The 13125-nt window shown below is 47.4% G+C and overlaps 1 protein-coding gene across 2 annotated transcripts in view; it reads left to right on the forward strand.

The window, feature by feature from the left end:
• The first annotated feature begins 5353 nt into the window (after window positions 1-5353).
• The window catches only part of SPAG6 (sperm associated antigen 6), a 34291-nt gene continuing 26519 nt past the window's right edge, over window positions 5354-13125 (forward strand). For both annotated transcript variants that reach the window (XM_051802446.1, XM_051802447.1), the window contains exons 1-2: window positions 5354-5473; window positions 5573-5668. In XM_051802446.1, the coding sequence (XP_051658406.1) occupies window positions 5449-5473; window positions 5573-5668 (121 nt within the window). In that variant the 5' untranslated portion in view covers window positions 5354-5448. The remainder of the gene's footprint in view (window positions 5474-5572; window positions 5669-13125) is intronic.

Here is a 13125-nt window from a genome sequence, read left to right on the forward strand (position 1 = left end):
AGGTGCAGGTGTGCTGAGTGAGTGATGCCCCTGCGAGGCAGCTCTCACTGCGCGGGGTGCGGAGCCTGCGCACCCCCTCCGCATGTTCCCGACGCCGGCAGCTCTGCCCGGCCAACGGGTGCTCCGGGGCAGCCGGTCGGGACGTGTCCCATCCGGAGGGATAGCACTTCGATTTCTAGGTTGGGATAGGCTGGCTGCGAAGGACTGCGGCTGGAGCCCCGGGGGACACCGCGCTGTTGCTCCCCGGGCTGGGGCTCTGCTGCCGGGCAGGCGGGAGCGCAGGGAGAGCCCCCGGGCACCGAGGAGCTGGCAGCAGAGGGTACCAGCGGAGGCGAGAAAGGCGCTCAGCGCCGAGAGGGATGCCTACAAGCCAAGAGCTGCCATTTTGTCTCTTTTAAGAGGGTTGCCTTTCCCCTCTCCTGCAGCGCAGTGCGCGGGGGTGGCAGCATCGTCTCCTCTTGCCCTGCCCCTCCTCGGCCGTCCTCCAGGGAGGCAGCTCAGGGCTGCAGGAGAGGTCCCCTCGGGAAAGCGCCAACCAGCCCCAGCCTTCCCAGCCCTGGCGCTCTCCCTGCCACCTCCGCCCTAGGTGCTCGGGGTTTGCAGGCTGTTCAGCTGATTTGTTGCTAATAGCAACCACACGACAGCGATTTGCAGCCTTTGCTGCTGCCAGCGCCTCTCGTTACACCTTCTTCTGCAAACCGGGATATCGTCGTCTGGCTGCTGCCTGTCCCCACCCCTCTAACCGCAGCAGCCAGGGACAATGATGGTGCAGGAGGACGGGACGGCCGCGGGGCGAGCTGCGGGCTTCGCTGGGCACCGCGCAGGTTTGGTCCTTCCAGATCAAGAACTAAATACTGGCCAGCGTTCAGCCGCAGCCGCGCAGGCTCCGCGCATTTCGCATTGTGTGGCAGCATTGTTGAGAGCTGCCAGCGCCCGCAATCCGACCGGCGCGGGGGGGGGGTGTGGAGAAGCGCTGCTGGGTTTACATATGTAGATGCGGGCAGCGTTCAGCGCCAAGCCGACACACACCCTCCCCCGGAGCATCAGACCTCGGAAGACAAAGGAAGACCTCGCTCCTTTCAAGTTCCAAGAATAAATTAAGCTTCGGCTTTCAGTTTTGGAACGTCCCAAAAATATTTGTCTTCTTTTTTTTTTTTTTTTTTTTTTTTTTTTTTAATAATGGCACTGCACAAGCGCTGACGGTTCCGCAGGAAACCAGAGGTGTAACCATATGCACGTGGTAAAAAGGACTCAGTCCTACCAGCTAATATTTCCTGGTCCCATCCTGCAAGTCAGCCTCACATGTTTTGCCCTTTTCCGGTTTATTTATCCCTTAAAATTTTTATTCAGTCTTTGCCTAGTGTAATGGCGACGCACCAATCTCCACTAGCCAAATCTGTACCGTTTACATGTTTACAGTTAAAAATATCTGTTCAAATGCCAGCGTCGTCTTCTTAGGTGAAAAAAAAAAAGGAGAAGTCCTCTTTCTAGAGCGTTTGAAGTGCCTCGACGTTTCTGTCTTCGCCCCGCAGAACTAATTTACTCTATAGGAAGGTCTCATAAACTAAACTCACCACTGAAAATCCGGTGAGGGGACCCCAGAATGGCGTGACTCCCTGAAGCCCCGAGCCAAAGCTCAGGGGGAGAAAAAAAGAGAGAACTCTCCACCACTATGGTCTCTCTGAAAGAGTCTTTGCTAAAATCAGGTAACGGCAAAGCCCAAATTAAATTTGAAAATTAAATTATTCAAGGATTCAGATTTATTTTAGTACAGGCTGTATGTGGAGTTGACGACTCTTCACTCAGTGTATTCTCTTCGAGAGAGCACTTCAGTTTCCTACATCCCATTCACTCCCACTAACCTTTCCACGTGCAACCTCCTGGCTTTCAAAAACCCAGCGTTTCCAACTCGGATCCGCGGGAGCAAGCGGAAGAGTTTGCGCGTTGCTCTTCCCACCAGACGCGCTCAGTCGTGCAAACACAGGATTAAACCCCCTAATTTCTGTAACCCTGTAAATATCTCCTCAACGCCTTGAACAATTTACCAGGTGTGTGGCAAGCAGAAGAGACCCTCCAGAGGCAGATCGGGCGACCCAGCGCCCTGCCGACGGGTGCGGGAGACGGCCGGGGGCAGCTCTGGCTCCGGCTCCAGCTGACCCGCAGCTCCGGCGGGCTCTCCCGGGGGCGTCCCGAAGCCGGGAAGCCGCCGCATTAAGGCGCGGGAAGACCTCACCTTTTAATGGGCGTCGTGCGGTTTTAAGCCGTAGTGGAACATCCACGGCTTGACCAGCCGAGGCACCGCAGGGCATGAGCCGCCGAGGGGCAGCGAGCCCGACCCTGGACCTGCCACCCAGGGCCCTTCCAGCCGGGGGGTCCTGCGGAGCACTCAGCTCCTCCCGTGCGGAGGTTGAGTCACCTGTTGCCTCGTACCCGCGGGGACGAGACCAAGCCGGGAAACCCCATCCCCCCGGCACGCCTCACTCCCAAAAAACTCCAGGAGCAACTTCGCCCTTCCCCATCTTGGGGAAAACGATGCTTATCCTCCCCACTTTGGGCGTATTTCCGAGTGAATCAAAGGCTGAGATTAAAGAACACCCACCAGAAAGCGAAGGCACATTATTAATTTGGGTAACTGTTGCCTATTACCCTGGTCTCCGATTTATTTTTTAAGCTGACGTGTGCGGTAACACAGTCATTACTAACACCACCCGCTTAAGGATACAGGTTTCCTACTAATGAGCACCCCAGCAGTAGGCAATGAAGTCTCACAACTACGTCATTTCCATAAATGATTTTCCGTCTTCAGTACTTTTGCGAGAACTGGTGACATTTCCGTAGACCGCATTTGCATGGTGTTTATTCCTCATTATTATTATTAACTATGTGAATAGACTCTCAGTAGCAAGCAACGAAGTGTAACAGCAAGTCTTGGTGGTACTCAGGGTGCGTTTTGTTGTTCCTTATCCAAACATTAGACTTAATTATACAGATAAATCAATTTATCTGTAATCGACACATCTTTTTTTTTTTTAAACCTCTGGAAGTAATTCATCACCATTTGTTTATTTTTTATTTAACTTAAGAACAGAAATAAGTATAAAGAAATGTGTTTAACAGCTGTTCCCTTCTCAAGTACACATGGTGATAATTTCCCAAAATATTTTCTGTGGCAAACAACCTTCTCACCAATCTGATTTTATTTGTCTCCTTTATTTGTAAAGAATAGCACATCCTCTGTTTAATTTGTTTGTTTAAAGAGACTTTTTTTCGCACTAAATACTCCTAGAAACGCATAGTTCATTTTAGACCATGATATTGTGTTAGCCCCTCTCTTTTCAGCTGAGTAAACACATAGATGATTAAAAAAAAGAAAAATTAGTGTCTATCTTACACTTTTCCAAACTTTAAAATGTGGTTGAATTAACCTCAGCGTTCCAACTTTAAGGTATGAGACAAAACTTTATACTGCCTATCAAATAACATGTTTGTATAGTGTCAGCCGTCTGATTTTGTACATTTTGAATTTTGCAGGACAAATTACTAGCCTATGAAATCTTGAAGCCACTGTGCGATCTAGAATGGCTACAGAAAGGGACATTTTTTTATTGAATATTAACTCTGATTTTCTGGTGTGGATTACAATTTCACTTGGAGCTGCCTGATCGATAGCAGAGGTAACTATTACCTTCATTCACAAGTATCCCGCGTCTTGGGAATCGCTCTCAAAAGATACTGGACGTGATGTAGAGTCTATTTCTATTCAAACCCTGATAACACTGATTTCATTTTCCTGTCCCACCGCTTGCATTAGTTGCTATACAGACCTCCAAGGTTGTGTTTACTGAGAGATACAACCATGTCTTTGACGACTGGTTCTGAAGAGAATTATTCCTAATTAGTCCTTATGGCCGGACACCAAGATGGGAAAAGTGGAAGGCAGTGCCCAATTTATCTACCAGAATCATATACTGTTGGAAAAAAATATTTATGGTGCAGTACTGTGCTTGGCAGAGTCAGAGGGCTGCTGCCGGACCATCCCTCATCGCCGTGTCCCTTCCCCCCCTGCTCCCTCTGCACGGAGAGAGCGGATGCTGCCCCCGGCCACCCGGGGCTGAGCGTGGCGGGGAGCTGGCGCTGCGCGGATCTTCTGCGCGGGTGGGTGCGCTCGGGCTGATCATTAACCGCGCCGGGTATGGACTGAGAGAAGCCTTCCCTTCCAGCGAGGGACGGCTCTTCTTCCGCCGTACTTCCCCCGCGGCTCCCGGCGGAGGCGGTGGCCGCAGCCCACGGGCTCGCCCTTAGGCGTCCGCGCTGTCCGCACCGCCCCGGCCGCCGATGGACGGGGGCTCCGCGGACCCCGCGGGGCAAGTTCGTTCCCCGTGCGGCACGAAAACCCCCTGCGTAGGCCAGCGCGGCGGCGTCGGGCAAGAGCGGAGATCCCCGAGGAGCAATCGCATCGGTGGTGAGAAAGGAAAGGAAAAACTAAAATCAAAGTACCCGCCTCCCCGAAGAATAAAGGCGTGGCGGGGTCGAGCAGCTCCGGACTGCTCTTGTTTTTCTTAATTTTCCTTTTATTTCTCCCCCACCCAGGGAGCGGAGTGGAGCGGGAGCCCGGCAGTCGGACCCCAGAGGAGCTGCCGGGCGATGCGCTGGACTCCGCTGGAGCGGCGGGGCTCTCCCTGCCTGCCCGCCGGGTCCTTGGCAAGTTGCGCAGCAGCGGAGCGGGACAAGGGACTCGCTCCCGGCGGAGTAGCGCGTCCCACCGGTGCGCACCGGCGGGGCGGCCGTGCCGCCCCTCCCCAGTGTCGGCGGGGGCGGGCAGGCCCCGGCCCGGCCGTCCGACACCCCCCTAAGCCTCCGCCGGGCGGGAACCGGGGCCGCGCCTCGGCTGCGCCCGGACACGTCCCTGCGCTGATCCCGGCACCGTCCTGCGGGCGCTGCGCCTTCCCTGCCCGTGCCCGTCCTTTCCCGGCGCTCCCGGGGCAGCAGCTCCCGGTGAGAGGTGAGCGCACACAGCTCCGGCACGCGTTTTTATGTCACGTCGTGTTCGCGCCCCCCACGGGAGCTGTGTGTGTGTGGCACACTGGCGGTCCTCTCTCCGCGGGACTGTCGGTCCGCACGGCCCCGGGCACCTCCGTAGGTGCCGATACCCGCACCTGTACCGGCACCTGAGCGTGTGACGCGCGTGTGCGATCCGCCACCAGCCGGGCACAGCCCGGGCCCCGCAGCCCACCCCATCTCCTCCCGTCACCCCCGGGCTCGGGCCCGGCCGGCGGCACCGCGCGGAGCCCGCGGGGCGGAGCGGCAGCGGCAGCGGGAGCGGCGGGAGGGCGCGGTTGCGTCACGGGCGAGGCCCCGCCCCCCGCGGCTCCGCTTCCGCCCGGTTGCCGGGGAGACGCGTCCACAGCGCGGAAATCCCCGCGGGCGCGGAGCCCGCCCGGCGCCGCCATGAGCCAGCGCCAGGTCCTGCAAGGTAGGCCGGGGCCGGGGCTGGGATCGGGGCCGCGGGGCCGGGGGCCGGCGTGGCCCCCGCCCGGCGGCTGACCCGGCGCCCTGGCGCTGCCGCCCGCAGTGTTCGAGCAGTACCAGCGCGCCCGGACGCAGTTCGTGCAGGGGGTGGCCGACCTCGCCGCCCGCCCGCAGAGCATCGAGACCCTGCGGAGCGCAGGTACGCGGGGCCAGCGGGGCCGGGCGGGGCGCGGCCGCGGGGGTTTGCGGGGTCTCGCGGGGCCGCCGGGGCCTTTCCTTGGTCTTCTTTTCTTTCTTCCCCTCCTCCTCCGTTGGCCACTCGGTTACCGAGGATTTATTTTCCAGATTTTTTTTTGCCGAGTCTCCCGCGGCGCGAGGGAAGTTGATTGCTCTGGTCAGCGGCGGGCGGGTGCCCCGCAGGGCTGTGCGGAGTGGGATGTCTCTGGCTGTTATCTCGTGTTTACTTCAAGGAAAATTTCTCAGTATAACCCATTTCTTCATTTACTTCCTCTAGCTTCCAATGTAGCTTTATGTAAAGTACAGAACTTGGATTTCCCGATGAAACCAGCACTGAGTTGCCAAGGAAGTCCTACTTTAGATGAAACTATTTTTATACCGGCTTTAAAAGTTGTTCCTTAATTCTTCGATGCTTTCTGTGAGCAGATTTGTTCAGTTTGGGAGGGATTTGCTTTTGTTATATTGTTGTCGTGGGATGTCGTGAACCAAATTGAACATTTTTAGAAAGACGAGCTGCAGGAGCACTTCTACCAGCTGTTGTGCTGCTGGCATCTGGCAGACCCACTCTGCTCGGCCAAAGTTCCTGAGCTTAAAAGAGGAAAAAGAGGTGCTTGGAAATCGATTATCTGAATGACAGTTTGAAAATGTGGTATAGATCAATTGTTGGTTTGCCATGTGGTATTCATGAATTGATTATGTTTTGGTTTGTCTGGATTTTGGTTTTAATACTTGTTTTCCAGATCTAGTAAAACTGTCAGTCTTTTCTCAAATACAATGGTATCAAAAAAGCAAACAAAAAATGAAAGCCACTGGTGTAAATATTTACAACTTTCTGTTATTGTATTTACAACTTTATTAAAATTGTTTTATTGAATATCTATCACTTTAATTCTTGCTAAAGAAACATTTGTTTTGATTATGGGAGTGGCATGTCAACACCAAGCCTTTTGTATTACCTTGCTGTGGCTCTTGATTTTTTTTGGTTTTGTTTTGTTTGTAATCTCCCAGTGAGTTAATGCCACTGCTATAGTTTACACAAGTGATGCATGTTTACCAAAGGGACATATTGGCTATAGGAATAATTTATGTCTTATTTGTACGAAGAGGTCCCTCTGTGTCCCTTACAGTTCTGGTTTTACCAGCTCACAGAGAGAGATCCCATTTAGGCAGGCTTCTTGCAGCTCAGCATATTTAAAAATGCAGAAAGTTTCTATTTAAAGAAAGCAATCAAAGTGTCAAGCTAACTTCCATTGCATTGCATTTCTTCTTAAAATAATTATTTGATGTAATCTGGTTGGTAACTACTTCAGAACTGATGTCTTACTAGTACAGAACAATTAATCAGTTCAGAGGCCCAAAACTTCCTTCTGCACATAGCTGGTGTTGGTCTGAAGGTTAATTTCACAGGGATCAGGCTCTGTGGAAATGTGCATTTGTGTAGGTTATCCTTCTTGGCTCTTTCTGGTTCTGAGCTGCTTTTCCACAGGCTTTAGTTTTTCAGATGCTGGAAAAGAGGGGAGTGTCTGCAAATATGATGTTTCCTATTACAATTTGTTTGAATGGACCATAAATATTTTACCATCTTTTGCACCTGTGCCTTTAAAAATACTGTGTAGTTATATAGCTGTTAGTTTTCACCTTTTCTGTATGTGCTAGATACAGGTTTTAAAACCTCCTCCTAAATCAAATGTCATTAAGTGTTGTTTTTTTTTAAACCTCCCACTAAATAAGTGATTTGGTCCTTTTATTAAAACCCTTGTACAAATATTTTGAGACATAGCTGTCTAGCACATCATTGATGTACCTTTTATGGTCTTGAGCACTGGAGCAATGATTTAAGAAAGATGTCTTTCTATATGTATATCTCTGTATAAATCCATACATAAAGTGATTGAGGGGCTTGTTTCTTATTCTGGTGAATAGGAATTCTAGCCATCCTTTATGGAGATCACTCTTTTAAGAAGATGGGGAAAGTCTTTGCTGTCATTTTATATTAGCTATAGGAGTTAGGGGCACCTTGCAGGGTTCTTTTGTTGGATCTCAAAAGTTGTCAGTGCTTAGTATTTTGCTGGCTGTCGCAGAAGGCAAGATTACAGTGACTTTTGAATTGGAACAAAATTGAGCCCTTAAGAATTCAGACTGGTAGCAGTGAAAGATCAGTGCTCAAGGAATAAAGCATCTGATCCCATTTTAGAAGTCCTCCTTATAAATACTTAATGTCTTGTAAGAAAAATAAATACTAGTTTGAGACCTTATTCTTTGTGGAGGTGTTCTGGACACCATGTTAACATCAGGAAAGATGGAAGTGTATTGAAAAAGTAATTCTCTACTAGGCTATAAGCCCTGCTTCTGTGGTATTAGACCAGGTACAAGCAGTGGTATTGTTGCAAATTTGGAGACTGCAGCCTGGAGGGGAGCAAGTAGCCAGGATCAGAGGCAGGAATTCCTTACACTGGCTTGGCTGTTGAGAAACCTTAAGGTACTGATATTGTATGACCTGTAAAGAAAACGCCTGGGAGGCTGGAAAGAAGGTCGGAGAGGGCCGACAGGAAATCCACCTTTTTTCAGGGCATCTCTCTTCTCTCATCAAGTTCTGGAGCTGCTTTTCCCACTGAGCAGAAATCCTCAAAGTTGTTGTAATGAGGGAACTGGAATCTGTCCCTGGACTTTGACACATTTACATGGCACTGGCTCTGTCCTGGTCAGGAATGTCCTGGGGGGTTAGTGCCTGGGAGCTTAACAGCTTTCTGGTGGCAGGGGTGTTCAAGGAATGATCAGAGAAATTCCTTTGTCTTGGAATTCATTCCAGTATGTTTTCCAACTCTCTGGCTGGCTTTGATAAAGTTGTTTCTTATTATTAAATCCTACTATGAATAGTAATTACAGGGTTTGTCATTTGAACATTTAATTAGTGGATACTTTGAAAAAAAATCTCCTCCAAAACTTCTAAAACTTTTCCATTTAGTAAATATACATGTGAAACAATGACAATCTTGTTTCTGGAGGCCTGTTGACTAATGGGAGAAGCTACTTTGATAGTAGCAGTTTTAAACATACACTTTAAAAATAAATCTATTCATTTGGCAGCTACTGCTCATGAAGTTTGGTACTAGAATGCATTATTCAGCTCCACGCCCCCTCATCCTTCCAAAATTCAAAATCCTAGAAACAGACTATTTTCAATTATAGTGGCAGAACTTGGGAAAATTTGAGTTCTCTTTCTTGCACTGAGATTTAGGCAGCTGTCTGTCTTTTAAAAGATGTAGGAGAAAGCCTGAGCTGGTTCTAATATGTTTCTAAGAGTGGTAGTCACCGAGGGTCTAATTCTTCTTTGCCTTTTGAAGTGCAGTGAAATCCATTGAAATAGCATTTTGTTTTGATTTTTTTTTAGAGGCATTTACAATTCACGTTTAATACTTAGAGTAAGACTTGAATTACATCTGGGTATTCATTTTTGACTTATCTGACAGTACTTTATTTATTTATTTATTTTGCACTAGAATATATGGTGATGAGAATGTTGCTTTTAATATGTAAGTTATTTAAGGCCATCATTGTGATTAAGAAACAGTTTAGTCTTGCAATTTAGCCTTTGACTTTAAAGATATTACAAGATCAACTCTTTAACCCTTTTCTTGGGGCTAATCACGTTCTTAAGCATAATGGCTGTGGAAATCATAGGGAAAGCTGAGTATGGAACGTGGAAAAAGAACTCTGAAGCTGTGTGGTACAGCAGCCTGTGTGCTGGGGCCCCACACACCTGGGTTCCCTTTTGCTGCTGCGGTGGTTTTATCATCTAGGGCAGATAACTTCAAATGTGGTTCCTCTGCCTTACCTACGTGCTGAGCAGTCTGCAGGGTTCCAAGAAAGTTCCAAAATGTCAGTGTAAAGGAAGATCCTTTCCCAGTGAGTCTCTTCCAACAGTCCTTCCACTCCATCAGCCCACAACCCTGAGCCAAGGTCTCCTCTCCCTTATGCTTGGTATCAAGCTGCTTCTGAGGCCTTATACTTCAGGACTGAACCCTCTCCTCTCCTTACCTTTGAGCATTTTCTCTTGTATCTGTTCCTCACCATGCTGGCAAGAGGCTATAGCTTGGGGGCAGGGCTCATCTGAGTCAGACTGGGGCTCCACCACAAACCCTTGTGGCATGGCAGATTGTCCCCTACTTTGTGGTCTGTTTTTATGTAACTAAAGGGTGATTGGCATCAGTGTTAGGTCTCTCATGCCTTCAGAGCTAACTGGTGACAGGTTTTAAGAGCTGTATTTCCACGTCTTTGGAGTCATTTTAGGAGCCTTTATTATTGAGGAAAGGCTGTTCAAATCTATTTCCCCTCCTCCAACGCAGTCTTTCTGCCCATCAACTTTTCTTTCTAGTGTACATATCTTAAATGTACCATTTTTGAATGTGATAATTGGACACTTGGCCCTGTATAATTAGGATCAGACTCTGGGAAGCAATTTTAGGATATAGTTCCACATTTTTCATAATGTTAAAGAATGTGCTTTGATAGGACAGTACTTTATAGAAAGCTTACTGGGAGAATTTGGACCTTGAAAGTGGATATGCATAACAGACTCCAGTGCCCCCATGTAGCCAGTTTCAACACTGGGGTTTGTGTCCTCTGTTGTGAAGGATGCATACAGGGTTTTTTTGTTTGGTTTTTTTTTTGGTTTTGTTTGTTCGTTTTGTTTTTTTGGGGGGTTGTTTGTTTGGGTTTTTTAAATTATTTTTATTTGGAGTTAAAAGTTTTGCTGAGCATTGGTGACAGGAGAAGTGGGAGAGGACTATGCAATGTGGCAAGAAAGGCAAAAGGTTGTCTTGGGAGTTGTAGCAGATCAGGTGTGGAGAGTGGCTTTCCCCAAGGCTTGATGGTGGTACCTGATGAAAAGAAAAAGGAGGCTGTGTATTAAGGAAAGTACGAGAGAGATGGAAGGAGAAGGTAAATGCAGCTGAAGCTGGAGGACTTGGCTTTTTCTGTAACTCAATGAAATGGAAGCTCAACTGCTCCAGGATTCCTCCTCTTCTCAGTCTCTTGTCCTGTTTGGAGATTTGCAAGTAAAATGTCAAAACTGGAATTTGTTAGAAACTTCAGTCTCATCTTAACAAGTGGCCATTAAAAAGAAGCAGCTCCTTGTGACCACCTTGGTTTTGGTGTGTCTGTGTAGGATTGTGTGGTGGCCACTAATACCCCCTTGAGAGGTATTTTCAGAAATTCATCCTCTTGGAACAGGATTAGTTATGCTTCATTAATGTAGAAGCAGGGTCTGGCATCTAAGGAGGAGAAACTTACTGCTCCTCAATCCTTCAGAAATCTCCAGTCATACTGTCAAACTGAATCTGCATTATGTCCCACACCATCTGGTAATTGCTGTACGAATTACTTGATTACCCAGAGTCTCTGTTACCAAACTGTATTCATGTTCCCTTTGATCTTTGAAGGATTGTAGTTGTGCTGTGCATGGAACTGTTGCAGTGAGGAGTCCTTTCTCATGGAGAGTCACACTTGAGGAGTCTGTACTTGAGACATGCATACTGTGTTGTCTCTGGAAGAGGCTGTGTCGAGATGAGTGAGTGTGAAAATTCTCTCTTACTACTCTTCTGAGAAATTTGTTTCAAGGAGGAGACTTAAAACTCACTGCTATGCTGCTTCTAACAAAGGGTAGTTGAAGATAGGGAGTTGGGGTGAGGCAGAAATAAATTTCCATTGTATTTCCTTGTTAAATCAGCTGAATTTGACATGAGGAGCTCTGAAAAAATGAAGCTGATATGATAAATGTATGAGTACCAGTGAATGTTCTTAATGTAAGAGGTAGCAAACAAAAGTGATATGTTATCTTTGATCCAAAACATAAATTAGAAGGACAGAATCTTCAAGACAAGAGGGAGTCCAGAAACAGCAGTAGTGTAGAATGACTTTACTCCACATTTTAAAACAGAAATAAACTTTCCTTTAAGGAAGGAGAATAGGGTAGGAGTGGTCATCTTCAGGTGTAGAAATGGAAAGAATTTCCAATGTAGTGACGTTTCTCTGTTTTGTGATTAGTCAAGTTTGACAAGGATTTGATGGGGATGGGAGGAGGGTAGAAGTATTCTGCATGGATTCCAGGTGATTTTCCCCAAGAAATCAAAATGACCAAGCAAAGATTGCTCTCTCCAGAATAGTGACTATTTGTTTGGCTACAGAAACTTAAAATTAAAAAAATTTGGAACCTGCTGCTGCCCTGAGTGATTTTTTTTTTCCCCAGATAGGCAGCAGCCAGCATTTGCTTGCTAAAAGAAAGTACATCAGGCCTGTACATAACAGCTCCACTTGAGAAGTGTGTGATTCAGCTTCTAAAGTGTGTCATTCTTTAAAACAAATCTGAGTGGGAAACTGAGGATAGAAAGAGGAATCGTTCCTTGCCCAAGGTCAGCCAAGGTTCTGTGATGCAAGAGAGAATATTTGGCAGTAATTCTTTGTTACTCAGTTTCTGAGTGCTAGTGGGAACTCTTCCAAAACAAATCTTGTCCAGTGGTCTAAATGCCTTATTTTGTAGTTTACTATGCGTGTGGTTGCCTTTGAATTACAGTTAATGAATTTTCTACTTCTGTCACAACAGACTTATTTGGAAGAAGACCTAAGAGTTCTAAAGTTTCAGCAGCAAGACACTGTTACTCCCTGATCTGTATGGCCTTGTTCACTTGGGTGAATGGTAAAGTAAAAGGAAGTTGTTGGAAGGTTCTTGCCTATTTTCCCACTCTAAGATAATGTTAGATACATTTGAATTTAATTAAAAAGGTTGATAGGATTCCTGGCTTGGACCTCTTTGGAGAAGAGGGGTAGACTTTGCTGTAGACAGGATAGTTGACAGGAAGAGATCAAATAGAGGAGCTCACCAAATACAGCTGTCTCTGGGAGAAAGAGCTGGGCTGGGGCCAGTGCCAGAAAGCTTCATCCTGTTTCAGGCACATCTGCCCTTTTCAGCACTATCTTCAAAAGTCATAGAAGGGAAGGTGGATATCTTTCCTGTAGATGTTTTAGTGGAGACTATAGAATCTGTGTAGCTGTTTCCATGCTCTCAGAATTAATTCTTTTCTTTCTAAGTGCTGTAAAGAAAGAAATACTAGGTTTGCTAAAGATATAAAAATCATGACAGTGATAAAAACTGCTCAAGCCTTTGGTCTCAAAGAGTAGTTGGAGATGATGGATAGCATTTCAACACAGAGGAAGAAAGTGGTTTTAAGAGAAGGTGGAAAGTAAAGGTAAAAGCTTTCAATTGTGTTCAATGTGCAGGCATAATTTAGGCCTATGCACTTCTCTCAATTCTCAGTTAATTTGATGTCAATATAAGGCTTGTACAACAACAGGAATTGATTTTTCTTCATCTTGTTCCTCGAAAATTCTTGCTATGATAATTATTTGTCCACTGTCTCTTCT

Source organism: Manacus candei, unplaced genomic scaffold, assembly GCF_025592945.1.
Source record: "Manacus candei isolate 608988 ecotype Guabito, Panama unplaced genomic scaffold, ASM2559294v1 h1tg000056l, whole genome shotgun sequence".
In the NCBI taxonomy this organism is placed as follows: domain Eukaryota; kingdom Metazoa; phylum Chordata; class Aves; order Passeriformes; family Pipridae; genus Manacus; species Manacus candei.